The 19,245-nt window shown below is 39.0% G+C and overlaps 1 protein-coding gene across 1 annotated transcript in view; it reads left to right on the top strand.

Annotated features, from left to right (window-relative positions):
• The window catches only part of dnah9l (dynein, axonemal, heavy polypeptide 9 like), a 43,819-nt gene that overhangs the window by 1,610 nt on the left and 22,964 nt on the right, over positions 1-19,245 (top strand). Inside the window, exons 4-36 of the mRNA XM_081598246.1 lie at positions 1,685-1,875; positions 2,736-2,931; positions 3,753-3,852; positions 4,086-4,297; positions 4,380-4,613; positions 4,865-5,032; positions 5,566-5,682; positions 5,894-6,031; positions 6,609-6,733; positions 7,557-7,752; positions 8,870-8,974; positions 9,077-9,268; positions 11,021-11,221; positions 11,621-11,956; positions 12,661-12,738; positions 12,811-12,866; positions 12,953-13,073; positions 13,170-13,339; positions 13,742-13,964; positions 14,055-14,171; positions 14,365-14,451; positions 14,564-14,722; positions 14,840-14,923; positions 15,027-15,185; positions 15,319-15,441; positions 15,619-15,741; positions 16,159-16,383; positions 16,476-16,694; positions 16,868-17,035; positions 17,109-17,234; positions 18,530-18,637; positions 18,725-18,856; positions 18,940-19,100. Coding sequence (XP_081454372.1) covers positions 1,685-1,875; positions 2,736-2,931; positions 3,753-3,852; positions 4,086-4,297; positions 4,380-4,613; positions 4,865-5,032; positions 5,566-5,682; positions 5,894-6,031; positions 6,609-6,733; positions 7,557-7,752; positions 8,870-8,974; positions 9,077-9,268; positions 11,021-11,221; positions 11,621-11,956; positions 12,661-12,738; positions 12,811-12,866; positions 12,953-13,073; positions 13,170-13,339; positions 13,742-13,964; positions 14,055-14,171; positions 14,365-14,451; positions 14,564-14,722; positions 14,840-14,923; positions 15,027-15,185; positions 15,319-15,441; positions 15,619-15,741; positions 16,159-16,383; positions 16,476-16,694; positions 16,868-17,035; positions 17,109-17,234; positions 18,530-18,637; positions 18,725-18,856; positions 18,940-19,100 — 5,150 coding nt within the window. The remainder of the gene's footprint in view (positions 1-1,684; positions 1,876-2,735; positions 2,932-3,752; positions 3,853-4,085; positions 4,298-4,379; positions 4,614-4,864; positions 5,033-5,565; positions 5,683-5,893; positions 6,032-6,608; positions 6,734-7,556; positions 7,753-8,869; positions 8,975-9,076; positions 9,269-11,020; positions 11,222-11,620; positions 11,957-12,660; positions 12,739-12,810; positions 12,867-12,952; positions 13,074-13,169; positions 13,340-13,741; positions 13,965-14,054; positions 14,172-14,364; positions 14,452-14,563; positions 14,723-14,839; positions 14,924-15,026; positions 15,186-15,318; positions 15,442-15,618; positions 15,742-16,158; positions 16,384-16,475; positions 16,695-16,867; positions 17,036-17,108; positions 17,235-18,529; positions 18,638-18,724; positions 18,857-18,939; positions 19,101-19,245) is intronic.

The raw sequence follows: 19,245 nt of genomic DNA, 5'->3' as shown, positions 1-19,245 counted from the left end.
GTGTCTCTGTGTTGCCCTGTGACAGACTGGCAACCTGTCCAGGGTGACCCTGCTTCCAGAACGTTAGCTGGAGATAGGCACCAGCAACCCTCCCAACCCCACCAAGGGATAAGGGTGTTAAGAAAATGGATGGATGGATTTTTTATAAATAAAATTTGTCAAAGTGCAGTGATAATTCAAATTGTGCCTCCTGTTACTCCAATATCCTGAAATAAAACCTAGGTTCAACTAGCCTTCATCAGAGGTCATCTAAATACTAATAGTAGGGGTGTTTTAGGGGAAAAAAGTCATGGTTTAGTAAGTTTTAGGTATGTTTGAGTCGATTCAAAAATAATGTACATATTCATTTTATGCTTAGGAATTTTTAAATATGATTACGTCGATTTTGGGGAATAAAACATATTTAAATCACCTTGACTATTTGTTATTTAGACAACCTAGTTTCCCACCGTACCTGAATGCAGCACGCGCAGCTGCTGATAGCTAGCTAGCTACAGGTAACCAAAATGGACTTCGGCTTATTTTTGTACATTTTGTACTCTGATGTTACGTTCGCCTTTAAGTCATTTTAAGTTTGTCATTAAATTCAGCATAGAGCAAGCTGTAGCCTATATGACTATCGCAGTTTAAAAATACAGAGGTAAAGCTTGGGTTTGGTCCATCTCTTTCTCCATAATGTAGCTGAATAAGAAACTTTAATGTTCCACAATAGTAGTGATAGACGGAAGTCCTCTCTTTTTTTAAGTTGCGCTACAATTGCGCACTAGTTTGGTATGTGTACAGCAAAAGCTATATTTGTTTGGTCTTGTGTTACCAGATATTGTCGATAGAAATGTAGCCTTACACACCTAATTAGCCATTTGAGCCACAAGGAATAACCATGTGGAAGGAGATCCTGAAATACATCTGATTTAAGGTACATGTAGAAAACTAACCTTACCAGTCATTTCCTCTGATAACTATGGTGATGGCAGCCACATGCTGAGTGAACGATTGTCTTTGAAAGATCCATGGAAACGGTCAGGGTTGATGGGTGGAGCTAAAAACAGGGACATCGTGCAAGAAAAGAGCTTCAACCTGTAAAATTGAGACTGTGGTAGAGGTTCACGTTCCTGCAGGAAAACCATCCTAAATATACAGCCAGTGCTGCAAGACAAATACTTGTAACAAAGATGTAAGCAAGTCCAGTCAAAGTCTTCATTTCAATTTAAAATCTGTGACAAGACTTAAAAAATGTATGTGTATGGATGCATCTATGGATTCTCATTGAGTTTAAGATTTTTGTTCAAAATAATTGGTAACAACTTCATTCTTCAGATATGTATTGATGGTAAACACTAACACAAGACTTGCAGTGTTAATTGCAACAAGAAATGGTTCTACAATGTCAGAATACAAATTGAGATAAATTGTGTAAACCATTTATCTCTTTTCATCTACTGTCTAATTATCCACAATTTTGTAACATAGATAACATGAAATCCCAATTAAAGAATGAAAGCTTAGTGATGTAACAAAATGTTAAGTTCAGGGGGTAATGAATACTTGCACAGTACGCTTTTCAGACCTGCACTGTATGCTAGTAAAAAAAACAAAAAGCACAAGAATATATGGAGTGTATGTGGAATAAATCTGTCCAAAATGAGCAGTCCATGTCTTAAAAACAGTCCGTGTCTCCATTCAGGTGCTGGTGTGTGTGCTATCCAATGGGCTTAACCATGAGGACTGGCCGCGGGTGGTTTCTGATGACATCCATCACCACCTGGAAAGACTCAGGAGCAAAGTGGTGACTCTGAGAGGCCATGCAGAGGGAAGAACTCTGCTGCCTCTTCCACTATGTGTGGAGAGAGCACAACCCCAAGATATTAGCTTTAGGTTAGAATGTCCCTCTGATTTACTTCCACCACTAAGTGTAGACATTTTTTTTGTTTTCAGCCTCGACACAATTTTATTTGTCATTGTACTGCCGGTGAGGCATCTTTTAAATCAATAGGTTTATTAATTAAAAAGACTGAAAATGAATCATTGCTAAGTTTAGAATTGCATCCATTTACAGAGTCTATGGTTCCTGAATGACATATTAAAATCGTATTATAGCAGTAATACATTGTGCTATGTGAGTTACTTTAATGAGCATGTTGCTCCAGAGTATCCACAATATAAATAGGAATACATTACTAACGTGTAAAAAACAAGAATCCAAAAGGTTTTCAACCTTGACATGTCCTTAAATGAGTTTAATTCCATTTTAGATCCAAGTTCTGACTGCAGAGCTAATTGAACCATGTCTCTTGCTCTTGGTTTACTATGGCCCACTACATCACAGCTCAGATCAAAAGTCCAAATACTACAATTTTAGCATGTTCAAAATACTTCCAATATAGATATAAATGTTTGCTCTGAAAGTTGTCGTAGTTTGGAGAAACAGAGTCATTGTTAGCTAAAGTACATTAGCTAATAAACTTTTACTTTAAATGTCTCAATCAGCTTACCAAACTAAAATAAGTTAAGAGTGGTGTAGCAGAGGTTTATTTATTTTGGCTACATCAGAAGTAAAACAGAAAACTTCAAGTTTGCAGTTAATTGTTATTGAGCAACTTGAACGTGCTAAAATATTTACAACTTGACACCCAACTTACTAAAGTAAAGAATTCCTGAAGTTTGCCAAACAGTGTTTTTTATGCTCCATAGCTCAACTTTATTTTTTACTCTCACTGCCTGTCTTTCTCTCGCAGTCCAACTGGGTGGCCACTGGATCATGGCTTGTTATACTCTATTGAAACCTTGATCGTTCAGTGGTCTGGCCAGATCTGGAATGTGCTTAAGAAAGACTCTGGCATGCTTCTGCTTCAGGGAGACCACCCAGGCCCCAACGTGGAGCTCCAGTTTTGGGCAACTCAGAAGGAAAACCTACTGGGCATCCAGTCACAGGTATGACATTAACTCAGAGGCTGATACCGGGCTTTTACACAAAATGTAACTAAACTTGAACTCTAGCAGTGTTCACAGAGATACAAGACAAATTTTGCTAAAATCCTTAACCTACTGTTCTTGATTTACCTACTTTACTAAGTGTTTTTATTTTTATTTACCTACTTTACTAAGACAAAAATGTTATTTTGCTTAGCTGACAATAACTCAAGTTTGACATAATCAAAGGGAAGTTAACAGTGCACTATCTTGGAATATAACCCAGCTGCTTAGTATGTTAGCTGTGTTGTGTGCCTTTTTGAGCACTGCAGTAATTATAAATGAATAATGTCCCTGTTCTTTTGCTATTAATCAGAATTTTATATTTTGCTAATGGGTCCCTGAGTGAATTACGGACATGAAAAGACATAATGAATATTAAAGTGCCTGACTGGAAATAAATAAAATTTAAACTGGGTGAGTGATTGAAGATATGTCATAAGGAAATGTTGAGACCCCACCTTCTGTAAATTGTAAATTTTATAAAATAGCAGTCCTGTGACAGGGACTAGAATCATTTTTTAGAATTTATTTTATTTTTTGTTGTTGTTGAAAAAATTGTTGGCCTAGATAATGTTTTGGAATAGCATTTCTGCAGCAATCAGAAAATGTATTTCCACATTTTTTAAAAACCAAGTAAAGCAATGTGTTACCAATATTAGTTTAACCTGTCTGTAAGTCTTTTATTTATTTATTTTTTATGTTTGCGTTGGTACTGCCCTAATAATGTGAATGGAAACAGTCAAAGCATATAAATCATCAGTTTTTTATATTGTTTTCAGATCCAGAGCTCCAAAGTGGAGCAAATCATGGAGATCCTGAGAAGAGTGAAGAGCAGTTACTACTCCGCCTTTAAAGACGTCTGTGTCAAAGTCGATAAGGGTGCATAACTTTTATTCTAGGGTTGTAACTTATCCATGTCTTGCAAAAGTATTTATTCCTTTTAAACCTTTATAAAACTCTGTCACTTTAGAACACATGACAGCCAAATGTGACATGTAAAGGTTTGTGGTTAAAATGGGGAAAAGATCGGGGGACTTAATTGCTTTTGCAGAGGGCACTGTCATTTTACAACACTAATTTATTTACTTAAAATGTATACACTACTACTGCAGCTGTGCTTGAAGCAGAAGACATAGATCTGTACCTGCGACCTCTGAGGAGACAGATCAGTAACTTGGAAGAGAGGAGTTTTCCACAGGTGGAACCTCTACTGCCTCCTCTTTTTCACACGCTCTGTCTCATCTGGAGTCATTCCGAGTACTACTGCACCCCACAGCGAATGGTGGTCCTCTTGCAAGAGTTCTGTAATCTGATCATAGAAAAGGTACGCGGACCATTACCGTACATGTGCACAAGACGTTAGAATAAAAGGTCAGAAATTGAACCAGACTGCATGTGTCTCACAGGCCTTCGGATACCTGATTCCTGAAGAACTGTTTAAGATGGAACTTGAGGAGGGGATGGAGAGAGTACAAATAAGTGTCTCAGTTCTGCGTTCCTTCAAGAAGCTGTTTCACGTTTACCGTCAACAGATACCTGCTTACTACAAGCACGAGAAGAACATCAAGTTGTGGGACTTTCCTGTAACACTCGTCTTCAAGCGTTCCGACTGCATCTTGGAAAGGCTGCTTATGATTGAGGTGTGTGCGTTCATAGTCACAGCTCTGCTTTGTGTTTGTGGCAGGAAGGCAAGAGTGTAGGTTTCGGTCCCAAAAAACATACATACATACATACGCATAAGAGCTTTATGTGTGTCTGAAAGTATGGCGAAGGGGCTATTGAAATACATTTATCATATTTTTTATTTTTTAAGTAAACCATCTTATGTTTACATTTATTTATCGGTTCGTCAGTGTTATTCAACAGCTACTTTTCCCCATCTCTCGAATAGGACATTTTTGCAACAGCTTTGGACTTTCTGAAGCTGGAAAAGGTTGAACTTGGTGGATCGAGAGGAAAAATCTTAAGTGAGATGGTGTTCAGCATGAGCGAGGAGTTTCATGACCACTGGCGGAGTCTGAGAGAGAGCAAATACGACCCCTTTGACTACGTTAATGATGTGAGATGTGGCTGGGCTGTTGCTGTTTGTCCTTGATGTCGCACTGCTATTTATTCATTAGGCCTCAACGGGTTGTTATTCACAGTCATTTATATGTGGCATTGACAGGCCTGGCCAAATAATGAAAAATAGTAATTAGATGTTATTTTTCTGTCCAGCGGTGCACTAATTGAAAGCTAGTAAGGCAAAGTAGTTGCTAAGCAACACACAAGAACCAATGACTGGAGTCATTATTAATCAGGGCATCAATATTTAATTTACTACATGTAAATATTATTTTACAACAGCTTCCAGTGTGACTCGGAACAGAAACTCAATCTGAAATTGATTTGTGTCAGAATAAATTTTTCTCAAGTACAAGTCATTGCAGCCAAAACTGATTAACTCAGCTAAGGAGAGCTTGAAAGCATCCACTGAAGTTTTAATGGAATAAAAAATTGCATAGAAATGTAGGTTAAATCTGAACCTTCTTTAAATAACGCATGAAGTGGCTATGTCCATCATTTCTTTTTCTGCTGCCCTTTTGTTCGCAGGATTTTGTGCGTCATCACAGACGCTTTGTGGAGCAGAACAAAGATTTTGACCAGAGGCTGGGGACTGTCCTCAATTTGGCCTTTCACCACTCCAAAAACCTCAATTCAGTCTTTAAGGTAGGACTATTCTTTTTCTTTTTAAACATCTAGAAAAATCCAACCACAGCATGCAATATTGCATTTTCAGGATTTTATGTTAAAAAGAACACAAGATCTAACATGTTTGCAGCCATTTGTATGTCATTTGTCATGTTTAGAATTTGTCTCTCGAGTCTTGTTTTTATAGTTCATGGAACTAAAACTTAACACTTTTTTTTTTTTCATCCAGCTGTTGAAAATATTTGGCAGTCTTCTGGAGAGACCCAGAATCCAAGAGTTGTTTTCTCCTAATTACAACGTGTTGCTGGCCTTGTTCAACCAGGAAATAGACCACTGTCATTTCATACTCGATCAACACAGAGAAAAGGTGAGAGGCCAAACTAAAATATTCTTATGAAGGGTTTTCAATTTTTTTCTTTGCTTATTGATTTATTTTTATATTCGAGCACTTTATGCTTTTAACACTGAAGTCTCTAAAGCAGAGCAATGCAAACATACATTCCCCTGCATGTTTTAGATGTCAACCTGTTCAAGGCTCTGGCAAACCTTGATGTCCTGTTGAGGAACCCATTAAGTAATTTAGATCACATGCTGTAGAGCAAAACTCATACATCCAGCACTTTGACCAGTGAGGGCTGGAGCTGGACACCCCGAAAGGTTTAATGTTGAAACCAGATATTAACATGCTCAGTAAGATATTTCCTTTTTCACTCTTAATTAAACAAAAGTGTCACTGTTGGTTTGGATTACAAGCCTTCTTCAAAGGTAAAAAAAAAGACATATAGAAAGTTGAAAAATGACAAATTTTGGCAAACTTGACTGACCTAAAACTGAAAATGTGGTCAGATTTAAATATTTGCTCTACAGTCACGCAAGGAAAATTTTTACTGCTGACTATAAGCAGAATTCATCAGCCATATTAATAATACTGAATTTTATTTCAGCTGCAGTCTGACTGTGCAGTTCTTGGAAAGAACATGCCCTCTGTGGCTGGGAATCTCAAATGGTCGCAAGAACTTCGGAGCCGCATCCTCACGAACAGAAGCAACTTCTGCCAGCTGCCTCACACGTACGAAGCGACTCTATACCTACCAGGCTCAGACAAAACACATAAACCTAAAACGCCTCTCAATGTTTAGCATTTATGCAGCAGTTGCATCTCTTTGCATCTGCATACGCTATTGCAGAGACTGTTTAAAGCTTTAGAGGACTTCTCTGCGAACTGATTAACATAATAAAGGCTGTACTTCCGGAGGGTTCTCAGAAGGAGCCGCATCCCTTAGAGACTGCTGGTGTCCTTTTATCGCTGCACTGTGGAGAGTCCTGACTCACTGTGTCTCTGCATGGTTTTCCAACTACAGAGCAGAGCAGAAAAAGAGCTCCATATGGTAATTAAAGTTGCCCTGAGGAAAATCAGAAGTCCTCTACTACCAGAGCTGCATAATTCCTGCTGTTTCAGAAACATGATAAAAGTCCTTCAGGACACATCACATCCAGGACATGTACTGCTGGACGCCTGTCTTCAGGCAGACGTTTTGGATCCCTAAAGACTAAAACCAACAGACTTAGACACAGTTTTTACCCACTAGCCATCATCAGGCTGAACACTGCTAAGTGGTCAATTTGACCTGATGTATTTTCAGATTGATTACTATGTTTAGTTTTAAGCAATTTAATTTTTTTTTTACCAAAGGATAAGTACAATATTATAATGTGATTGTTTTATTGTCTATGAGAATCTTGTTTTTATCTGGAGAACTGCACCAAAATTCTTTTGGACAATGTTTTATTGTTACAATGGCAATAAAGATTCTGTTCTGTTCTAAAACATTTTGTGATTGGGTTTTAAAACTATATATGGATAACAAAGTTGTTCCTCTTGTATTTCACAGGCCTGTTGGGAGTGCAGATGCAGACGAGGTGCTCAGGAAGTGTGAACATGCTCTGGAGATTTTGGAAAAGCATGATGAGGAGCTGTTGACCGAGTGGACCGAGGGGCTGGAGGATATCTGCCAACTACATCTCAAAGAGCCACTATTGACACTGGATGCTGACACGGGCCATTTCCAAGTCAACTTCAGTCCTGCTGTAAGCACAAATAACAATCAGAGCATATTGTTTTAAATTACACTGGCCAAGCAAACAATAAATTGAAAAATCTGCCAAATGTAGATACTTTGTATAAATTCAGAGAACAATACAGTTAGGATTATCAAACACATTAAACTACAACTAACTCTGTGGTTTAGTAATCTTGTATTTTTAAAAAATGTTAATTTGTGTTTCTTGGTTGGAAAATGGGAAAATATGCCAGTTTGAAAATATTCCCAGCTCCAGAAATTTCATAAACTAAAAGAATACAATCTAAATTAGGAGCTGGGTGTTCATAAATGAACAAGAATGAAGTGAAGACATGTCTTCAGTTTTGACAGCAAATGCATTATGAATAATATAATTATGTAAACAAATGTTCTTTGCTAGAATAATGTGTGAATTGTTCATTAGCATCTACCAAACGCACATTTTTTGTTTGTTTTCTTGTTTTTTATGTCATGACATTTGTTTTACCACTCCCATCAACACCTGTCAAATCAACCTTATAATGATTTGTGGTCATCTGTATTATTCCTGGAATTAAACCCAATCTTGTTATGCCCACCGTAGGTAGCCCTTTTACCATTTTATTGACCTTTAGGTCTTTAAGTCATTTATTCTATTTGTTCATTCTATGTAGCTCTTCTTCAGCAATTGTAGTGTGGTGTTTGTCTACCCATATCCTCTTCATGTTTTTGTTAATTTTTTAAAAGAAAACTATGACACCAATAATTAAATAACTGTCAAAATCGAGGTCTACCATCAAAACATCACACAATATTAAAAAAGGTCTGCACAGTTTTAAGAAAAGGCCTTTGATGTGAAGTGTTTTTGAAACTACAGGTGGTAAGAAACTATCTAGCAATTAGGTTAGTTTGCAGATTGGTTATCCAAGCAGAAAAGCTGACTAGCAATTGTAAGTTTTCTTCTTAATTAAAGATATAGGACGCCAACCCTCAAGTCCTGGATTGTAGGACACCCGACTTAAAATATCAGCTACTTTTTGCTCTCAATGGTGACTCACTTTAGCAATTCTACGCAGCACAAAAAATGCTTTATACGTTTTCATAACGTTGAAATGTTTAACGTCATTTTAACATTGCTTTCCCAGCTGATGTCTGTGCTAAAGGAGGTGAAATATCTGAGCATCCTGAAAGTCCAAAACATTCCTAAAGCAGCTCTTCATCTCTATTCTAAGCAGGAGAGATTATACCTGGTGGGTTAATAGCATCCTGACATCAAAATGGACATCATGGCAGCTATTGAGGTTAAATATTTCAATGTAAAATCTATGTCTGTGCTTCTTTCTGTCATGTAGTACACACAGACACTGACCTTAGTGACCCAATGGTACAACAAGCTAAAAAGCACCATCTTGGCAGTAGAGCTGGGCTTGGTGAAAGATGAAATGGACGGGGTGGGACGACAACTGGAACCAGCCCTTAAGGAACTGACATGGGCTCAGGATGACCTTTGGGACTTCATTCAGAGTACACAACAAGTGGTCAAGGTAGATAATATTTCCATCAGATTTCAAGGACATTCATCAATCCGTCATCAGAGGAGGAGCTAAAAGCAGAACATGAAGATGTTCTGCTTTCCTTCCTTAGGAACTGCTTGAAAACTGTTGAACATACAGGTCCTTCTCAAAAAATTTGCATATTGTGATAAAGTTAATTATTTTCCATAATGTAAAGATAAAAATTAAACTGTCATATATTTTAGATTCATTGCACACCAACTGAATATTTCAGGTCTTTTATCGTTTTAATACTGATGATTTTGGCATACAGCTCATGAAAACCCAAAATCCCTGTCTCAAAAAATTAGTATATTTTATCCGACCAATAAAAGAAAAGTGTTTTTAATACCAAAAAAGTCAACCTTCAAATAATTATGTACATTTATGCACTCAATACTTGGTCAGGAATCCTTTTGCAGAAATGACTGCTTCAGTGCGGCGTGGCATGGAGGCAATCAGCCTGTGGCTCTGCTGAGGTGTTAAGGAGGCCCAGGATGCTTCGATGGCGGCCTTAAGCTCATCCAGAGTTTTGGGTCTTGCGTCTCTCAACTTTCTCTTCATAATATCCCACAGATTCTCTATGGGGTTCAGGTCAGGAGAGTTGGCAGGCCAATTGAGCACAGTAATACCAGTGGTTTTGGCACTGTGAGCAGGTGCCAGGTTGTGTTGAAAAATTAAATCTTCATCTCCATAAAGCTTTTCAGCAGATGGAAGCATGAAGGGCTCCAAAACCTCCTGATAGCTGCTGCATTGACCCTGCCCTTGATAAAACACAGTGGACCAACACCAGCAGCTGACATGGCTCCCCAGACCATCACTGACTGTGGGTCCTTGACACTGGACTTCTGGCCTTTTGGCATTTCCTTCTCCCCAGTCTTCCTCCAGACTCTGGCACCTTGATTTCCGAATGACATGCAAAATTTGCTTTCATCCGATAAAAGTACTTTGGACCACTGAGCAACAGTCCAGTGCTGCTTCTCTGTAGCCCAGGTCAGACGCTTCTGCCGCTGTTTCTGGTTCAACAGTGGCTTGACCTTTGACCTGGGTAATGCAGCACCTGTAGCCCATTTCCTGCACACGCCTGTGCACTGTGGCTCTGGATGTTTCTACTCCAGACTCAATCCACTGCTTCTGCAGGTCCCCCAAGGTCTGGAATCAGCCCTTCTCCACAATCTTCCTCAGGGCCACCTCTTCTCGTTGTACAGCGTTTTCTGCCACACTTTTTTTCTTTCCACAGACTTCCCACTGAGGTGCCTTGATACAGCAATCTGGGAACAGCCTATTCGTTCAGCAATTTCTTTCTGTGTCTTACCCTCTTGCTTGAGGGCGTCAATGATGGCCTTCTGGCCAGCAGTCAGGTCAGCAGTCTTACCCATGATTGTGGTTTTGAGTAAAGAACCAGGCTGGGAGTTTTTAAAAGCCTCATGAATCTTTTGCAGGTGTTTAGAGTTACTTTGTTGATTCAGATGATGAGGTTAACTGCTGTTCAGAGAACCTTTTCATGATATGCTAATTTTTTGAGATAGAAATTTTGGGTTTTCATGAGCTGTATGCCAAAATCATCAGTATTAAAACAATAAAAGGCCTGAAATATCTCAGTTGGTGTGCAATGAATCTAAAATATATGACAGTTTAATTTTTATCATTACATTTTGGAAAATAATGAACTTTATCACAGTATGCAAATCTTTTGAGAAAGAACTGTATTTACTCTGTGTTCGTCTCTTTTTCTGTTGTTAGAGTATTTCTACTCGAGTCCAGAACAGCAAAGCTAACGTTGAAGCCATTCAGGCCCTCATGGTTAAATTCAGCAGTCAGGCTTTCATCACCAGAAAGAGCCGTGATTCCTCTCTTCTCAACATCTCCGATATTGAAGACAGTGTTTCCAAACAACAGGCGCTCATCAGCAGCACAGGGGAGCAGATACACAAGCTGCTGCTGGTATGCTCACGTTTGTGTTCTGGAGCATAAAATAAGGGTCACAAAAAGCTCCATGCATCTTCACGTTAACTCTGAGCACTTTCCCTATCTCTGGAGAAATGGATTCCCAGAGCTCGATGCTGCCGGGATCGTGTTTCACGGTGGAGATGCATTGGATTTTTTTTGAAAGAGTATCATGGCAGAGGGTGCTGAATATATATAAATATCCAGAACACATGTAGATTTTTCTTTAGGAAAACATTGAAAAAGCACTTTTACTTTCTTTCCAATGTATATTTATGTACTACTTCTTGTTGCTCTATCATGTAAAATCTCCAAAACATTAAAATGGGTTTAAATACTCTTGCTAAGCATTATATTTAATTTAACCAATAACGTTTTTTGTTCACTGTGATCCAGGAGAACCAGTCTCTGCTAGGTGTGACGGATCAAAGCAGCTGTGAATGGCGTGCGTACACCGAGTACGTGGACTGGATGATCGTGACTGGCTTCTCCAACGCAGTACGCTGCTCCCTGCAGTACTTCGTGGACAACACAGACGCAGCTCAGCGCATCACCCCCCTCTTTGAAATAAAACTGATACTCAACAGCAATGAAATGACCTTTGACCCTTCACTGGACTTGAGTCACGATGGAAACTTCTACGATATTGTGGACAAAATGGTGACCAACATTGCAAGTATGGCGTCCTTCATACACAGGGTGGCAAAACACAAGCAGATGGATAATTATCAGGTATTATGCATTTAGATTGTGTATTCACTGTGAAAGTGCACTGTCTTACAGAAATATTCATCTGATTTTCAAATCTTTCAAAATATAAAATTTGTGGCAAGTGTCTGAGAGAGTTATTATCTGTATTTAATATGAGAGATCAACATTTAATCATGCAAACATTCCCCAAATGTTTGTTGGAGAACATTGCAGAACAAATGATGACATGATAAAGACCAAGAAACACAGGAGACGGGTCAGGAGTAAATTTGTAAAGAAGTTTGAAGCACTGTTAGTTTTTAAAATGATATTCCAAGGTTTCAAGGCTACACCTTTTCTGCTTGGATAACTAACCTTTTAAACTAGCCTAATTGCAGGTTAGTTTCTTACCACCTGTAGTTTCAAAAACACTTCACATCAAAGGCCTTTTCTTACAACTATGCAGACCTTTTTTAATATTGTGTGATGTTTCGATGGTAGACCTCGATTTTGACAGTTATTTAATGTCAGAATTATGAAGACAAATAGTAAGAAAAGTCCGTTTTTCAGAACATTTTCAAGACTGCACTAATGAATTGTTTTGTGTTAGTCACAGTTAATGTATGACCTAAAATGGCAAAAAAAAAAGATACATATTTGTGGTTGTAAAGTAACAAAACTGAAATAGTTTCTGTGTATGTAAAGCTTTGTAAAGCCCTATATTACCCTGAGTTCTCATCCTTTAGGTTGACATAGATGAAATGGAGGATTTGTCAGAAATGTGTCATATTATCCGCTCACGGGCACGAGGCGCGGTTGCCAAGGTAATTCTCTTTTCTACAGACTTATGTATTATTTATTTAGTACACAACCGTAAACATTGTGTTGATTTTCAGGTCAGGGAGTATCAGGCATCATTTTCTAGCTACCGCTACCTTTGGACTGATGACAGGTCAGATGATTTGTTTTATGAAATTTCCTCTTTGCAAAGATCTGTACTTATTTATTTTGTCCTCTATTTTTATCTCGCCCTTTCAGGTCTGAATTTATGAGGCAGTTTCTGCTTTATGGTCACGTGTTGAGCACAGAGGAAGCCGAGCTGTATGCTGACTATGAGCTGAAAAAGAACCCACCCACCTTGGAAAACTTTAAAGATCAAGTGTGTTCCACTTATGTGACTTAATTGTTCATATTGTTATTCTAGCATTCAGAGATCTGAATAATGCAACTGTAACTGGATAATTTCCTCGTCTAGATTAATCTTTTTGAGTCTCTGTATGTTCGGGTGAGCAAAATGGAGGACAGGATGGTATTTTGTGGCTGGCTGCAGCTGGACATCCGTCCCTTCAAGCACACACTCATGAACGTCATCAAAAAGTGGAGCTGGATGTTCAAAGAGCACCTTCTGAACCATGTAAATCAAAGGTGAGACCAACACACACAAGGACTTCTTATTCACCACAGAAATCATTTGCAGAAGTACAAAATAGTTGTAGAAATAGGTTTTGAATATTTAATGTAATGGGCGTAATTTGAACCATTGCCAAAAATCCAGACTTTAGATATGACAATCCAGATTCCTTTTGTCCCAAAACCCTGATAAGTTTTCAAGGTCTAAATTTTTATACACGTATACATTTACTGCAGTCTTTCTTCCTTTTCCATATCAACAAATATTTTGACCCAACCAGAGTTTTGGCATGTCAGCCTTAACAATCTGCTCCAGCAAGGGTTTTATCTCCGTTTTTTATCTTCAGTGTCTCAGCTTACCTTATTCTATATGATAACTCATGAAATACTTGTTTTACAACCTTTATTATTTCACAGTGTGAAGGAGCTGTCCCATTTTCTCGAGGACACAGCTGGAGGTCTCTCTACCAAAGTATCAGATGGGGATTATGCAGGGTTGGTGAGCATAATGGGACACCTCATGGCCATCCGAGATAGACAGCTCAGTAATGAACAGCACTTCAAACCACTCAAGTCAACTGCAGAGCTACTCAAGTCCTACGGACAGCAACTTCCGGAGAGGGTCTACACACAGCTGGAGGTTTGTTCCAGCGCAAAGTCTGTTTACAGGAAGGGCTTTGTGCGGCCATCGGCGCATGACGTTCTTCACTCCTATTCTCCAAAAACATAGGAGCTGCCTGAGAATTGGAAAAGTGTCCGAAAAATTGCCTTCACGGTCAAACACGAAGTTGCACCACTGCAGTCAAACGAAGTTTCGGTGATACGCAGAAAATGTGTTCGGTTTGAGGTGAGGCTAGGTGTGAGCAAGGTCAGATGTTGGTCTGCAAACCACCCGCAAAGAGCTTGATATCTGATATACCTATATCGACTTTTGTCCTTCCTTTTTATGTGATCCAGCTACCAGGGTCCGCACGTTTATAGACTTTGAAATCGAAGCAGATTTACATGCATCATAGATTTTCCAAATGTTCACATTCTAGGTGAAGCAGCACGAGTTCAGGGAGCGATTTCGTACTGAATCGATCTTCAAGATCAATGTGGAGGAGCCATATGACCTTCTTGATAAGGTAAGCCAAGGAAAAGGTTCCTTTGCAACATATTAGGAAAACTGTTATAAAAATGAAACTTTACACAGTAGCAGAGGTCTAGCAGCATCTGAACCACCAACTTTCTCTCTAGTGTCATCAGTCAGTTGCAGGGATTGAGATGGAAATGAAGAACCTGCAGGACACGGCTGATTTATTTGAGGTCAGCTTCCCAGAGTACAAACAGCTGCGCCAGTGTCGCTCTGATATCATTCTTGTCAAAGCAGTCTGGGACATGATCATTTTTGTAAAGGTACAATTTATTAGACATAAAAGATATTCTAATAGTTTTTAAAATAACATTTTAATACTGTGGTTTAGAAAAATGTTCTTAAATTTGCCCCCCCCAAAAACAACTTTTCAATACTAGACAAGTATAGAAGAGTGGACAAAAACTCCATGGAAAGAGATAAACGTTGAGCTGATGGACATGGAGCTCCGACGTTTCGCTAAAGTACGTGATGCATATATTCAAGAAGACAGACCTGTTTCAACTTGTGGTGGTGAAAAACGTGTTCACTTTCGTGCTCTCACTACGCGGCTGCTTCTCGTTGCAGGAGATGAAGATGCTAGAAAAGGAAGTGCGAGCGTGGGACGTTTATCTGGGTCTGGAATCAACCGTGAAAAACCTGCTGACCTCTCTGAGAGCTGTCAACGAGTTGCAGAACTCTGCCATCAGAGAGAGACACTGGCAGCAGCTTATGAACACCACAGGAGTATGAGAACTAATGCGCTCCCGCTGTGCTGTGTTTCTGCATGCTTTGCATGCAGCTGTTCTGCAGACTTCTCTCTGGGTTCAAATATTCTGATCACAACCACAGCACAGCAAATCTCCTTTATGATGCTCAGGTACGGTTTGTGATGGGAGACGGCACCACCTTGGGGGACCTGTTAGAATTACAGCTACACCGCGTGGAGGACGAAGTTAAAAACATAGTGGACAAAGCTGTAAAAGAAATGGGCATTGAGAAGGTAGGAAGCAGGGAATCGATGCTGTTTGAATAGATAAGAAGTTGCCAAATATAAACTTAAAGAAAAGTCCCATGTTGAGACTGCCTTGCTTCAAAGAAATTAATAGGAAAATCAATTGGAAAATGCTTTAAAAATTGCTGTTTTATCCCTATTGAACTATATCCATTTGAAATATAGGTTCTGGCAGAGATAACGCAGACCTGGAGTGTTATGTCGCTGTCATATGAGACTCATAACAGCACTGGAACACCTTTGCTCAAAGCCGATGAGAATCTAATTGAAACGTTGGAGGACAACCAGGTCAGTTCGTTAAATAGATTCATTACAGCATCGTGCTGGCGGAGATTCTCAGACATACAAGACTTGATGATCCTAAGTGATTAAGTAGAATGCAACCTCCCGTTTCTTCACATCTTCAGAGCTTTCTATTTTTCAAAAGGCTTAAAGCGTCAGCCTCTATTCATACCTCTGCAGCAAAAGTTTCAAAGGTATAAATACATTTCTAAGACAATACATAATTTTACTTTGCATTTCTGTTAAACTATGCTCAAACACAATTTGATCTCTTTGGTCACTCTTTCAAATCAGTTATCCAATCAACAAAAAAAATAAAAAATTAAAAAAATAAAATAACAAGCAGAAGATGCTGAAATGTGCGACTACATAAGAGCAGCTTCCTACAAGAGCTGTGAATCTGCCATATTCCCTTACCTTCAGCTGCAACTCCAGAACATCCTGATGAGCAAATACGTGGAGTATTTCCAGGAAGAAGTGAGTGGATGGCAGAGGAAGTTAATGGTGGCTGACCTAGTTATCTCAACCTGGATGTCCGTTCAGAGGACTTGGGCTCACCTGAACAGCATCTTCACCAACAGCGATGACATTCGCTGCCAGCTGGCCAACGTTGCAGAGAGCTTTCAACGAATTCACACTGACCTTCAGGTTAACACCCAGCCTAACACGCGTCCATACTTTTCTTCTTTTTTTTTTTTAATCCTCTCATCTTGTTTTTTTGTCTGATTTTTTTTTTTTAGAGTTTGATGATTGAAGTGGTGCAGGACAGCAATGTGGTGAATGTAACCAACAAGCCTGGCTTCCTGGACAGCCTGGAAACCTTACAGCAGAGGCTGTCTGTGTGTGAGAAGGCTCTGGCTGAGTATTTGGAAACAAAGAGACTCACATTCCCCAGATTTTACTTTGTCTCAGCTTCAGATTTGTTGGAGATTGTGTCGAAGGGAACACAGCCCAAACAGGTGTCACATTTTATTGGTATTGTTTTAAAACCAGCCCATCCATAAAATGTTACCACAGGGCATTCATAAATAATGTATTTTGACTCGGTATGTGTGTGGAGTACTGAGTGTGCTTCATCTAGATTTAAAGGAAGAAAACTGATCGGTTTTATACGCATGTGTGTAATTTTCAGGTGACCCGCCATTTATTGAAGTTGTTTGACAACATAGCAGACCTTCGCTTCAAAGACTCAGACGAGACCGGAGGAGAGGATGACGATGGAGGGGCGGTTGCTATTGGGATGTACAGCCGGGAGAGTGAATATGTTTCTTTCTCAGAGCCGTGTATCTGTGAAGGACAGGTAAACTATAAACAGAGCTTATATATAAATATATATACATGTCTATCAATATATGTAACCTTTTGTTCTCCAGGCAGAGTGTTGGTTAAATGCCCTGGAGAGCAGCATGCGCTGTACAGTCAGGAAAGAGATACAGGAGGCTGTTGGTGCCTATGAGGACAAACCTCGAGATCAGTGGCTTTTTGATTATCCTGCACAGGTTTGTGTTTTTGCGTATTTGTAGATTTTGAAACACGGATTGGTTCTCTTTCCATCGAAAACAGATGTGGATTTGAGTAAAGAAATTATGGTTGGAGAAGTTCCTCATTTGATATTTAAAACCACACCTATACTGACCAGTGTCAGCATCTGAAGATTAAGATGGATAAAGGGGGTTGACAGCTTGAGGCAGTCATGATTTATGTCCCATACACTTTTTTTTATTTTCAGCAGCCACTCCTGCAGAATTTGAGCCATGAATGAATGAATTTTCAAATCCTCGCAAATGTTGTATAGTAGCTTATTATTTTTAACATAATATTTTCCAAATATAAGTGTTTTACATTCACAAAACAAAAGTCCTGGATCAGGTGTCACACTGAGTCTGATATATGGAGCAGTGTGGCTTGAAAACGTAGAGTGTAATAGTTAGATATAATTTGTAAGTATTGCTGAAGTGTCCTATCAAGTAAGCCTAATACAAGCTGAATAAATGATGTTATTTTTTATTATGCATGTTTGACTTAAAGTTAAATGAAAATGGTTTTTTAAAAGTCTGACATGTAACTCCCTGAAAGCTGCAGACACCATGTCAAATGGAGTTCTTGATTTAGCAATAATTTGATGATACAAAACAGTCTGATTCAAAAAAGCCTTGCTCCTCTTCTTTATCCTTCATGCAGGCTGTTTCAATCTCCTAAACATGGTCTTGAAGTATTTAATTTTCTACCTAAACTGTTTGCAATTAATAAAAAAACACAACCCAAATTCATGCGATAACAATTGTTTTGAGTGCAGAACATTTGCATCTGAAGACCTGAACTCAGTAAGAACTGTCTATAAATATTTCCTATTTTAGAAACTTACTTTTTTCTATAATCTTCTGATTTGTCAAATCAGTTAATTATAATTTATGTTAAAAATGTCCCATTAAACTTCAATTTACTGCATCTACTATATTAAACCCAATATCCTGTTATGCAATCAGCCCCCATAATCTTAAAGGCAAATTTCCATAGAAAAATCCTTTATCAAATTTAACCCATAATAAAATAAAAATGATAATCCTTGCAATTCATGTAGAAGTAACTCTATCTTCATTTTGTGCTTTATGCACATTTGACAAGGTTAGTTCTATTCAACGCAACATTAAACAATGTTACATTGTTGTTTTCCACACAGGTGTTCAATCCACAGGCTAATTTGCAAACCCATTCCTCTGTCGGACCTTTATTAAACGACAGAGAAGTAAGACCCTATTGTTGCTTGTTCTGTTTTCTTTTTCCCCATAAATAGGTGTCATTAACTGGTAGTCAGGTGTGGTGGGCCACAGATGTGGGTATCGCTTTTGAGAGGGTGGAGGAAGGATTTGAGACGGCCCTCAAGGACTACAACAAAAAACAGGTAGGGTAAGAAAGTCAGACTTTTTTCCCTACTGGTGGGTCAACAAAGTGGCACTTTTAATAAGTGTTTTTTTGTCAATTTGTCAAGATCACACAGCTCAACTCACTGATTCATATGTTACTTGGGGATTTAAGTCCTGGAGACAGACAAAAAATAATGACCATCTGCACCATTGACGTCCACGCTCGAGATGTGGTTGGCAGTCTCATCACTCAAAAGGTATCTGAAAAAGGTCTTATTTGAATGGTAAGACGTACGAGTTGTTGGAGTTTACCGTTGGTTTCACTGTGTTCCCCTGTTAGGTGACGAACGGACAGGCATTCGCGTGGCTGTCTCAGCTCCGCCATCGCTGGGATGAAGAAACGGGTCACTGTTGTGTCCACATTTGTGACGCTCAGTTCCAGTTCAGCTATGAGTACCTGGGAAACACAAACAGACTGGTTATCACCCCACTTACTGATAGGTAGTAAGCCACTGCTGTGAGCTCCACTCATGACATTCTCATACCTAATGATATTTATTTTATGGAGAGCGGATTTTAGACCTGAAGGAGGTATTAATAATGGGCTCACACTGCAGGCTTATTAAAAAGTAGAAAGAGTCCACAT

The sequence above is a fragment of the Poecilia reticulata genome, chromosome 17 (assembly GCF_904066995.2).
Source record: "Poecilia reticulata chromosome 17, P_reticulata-male-v2, whole genome shotgun sequence".
NCBI classification, from domain to species: Eukaryota; Metazoa; Chordata; class Actinopteri; order Cyprinodontiformes; family Poeciliidae; genus Poecilia; species Poecilia reticulata.
Note: the sequence above shows the minus strand (reverse complement) of the source record. Positions and strands in the feature narration are given on the sequence as shown.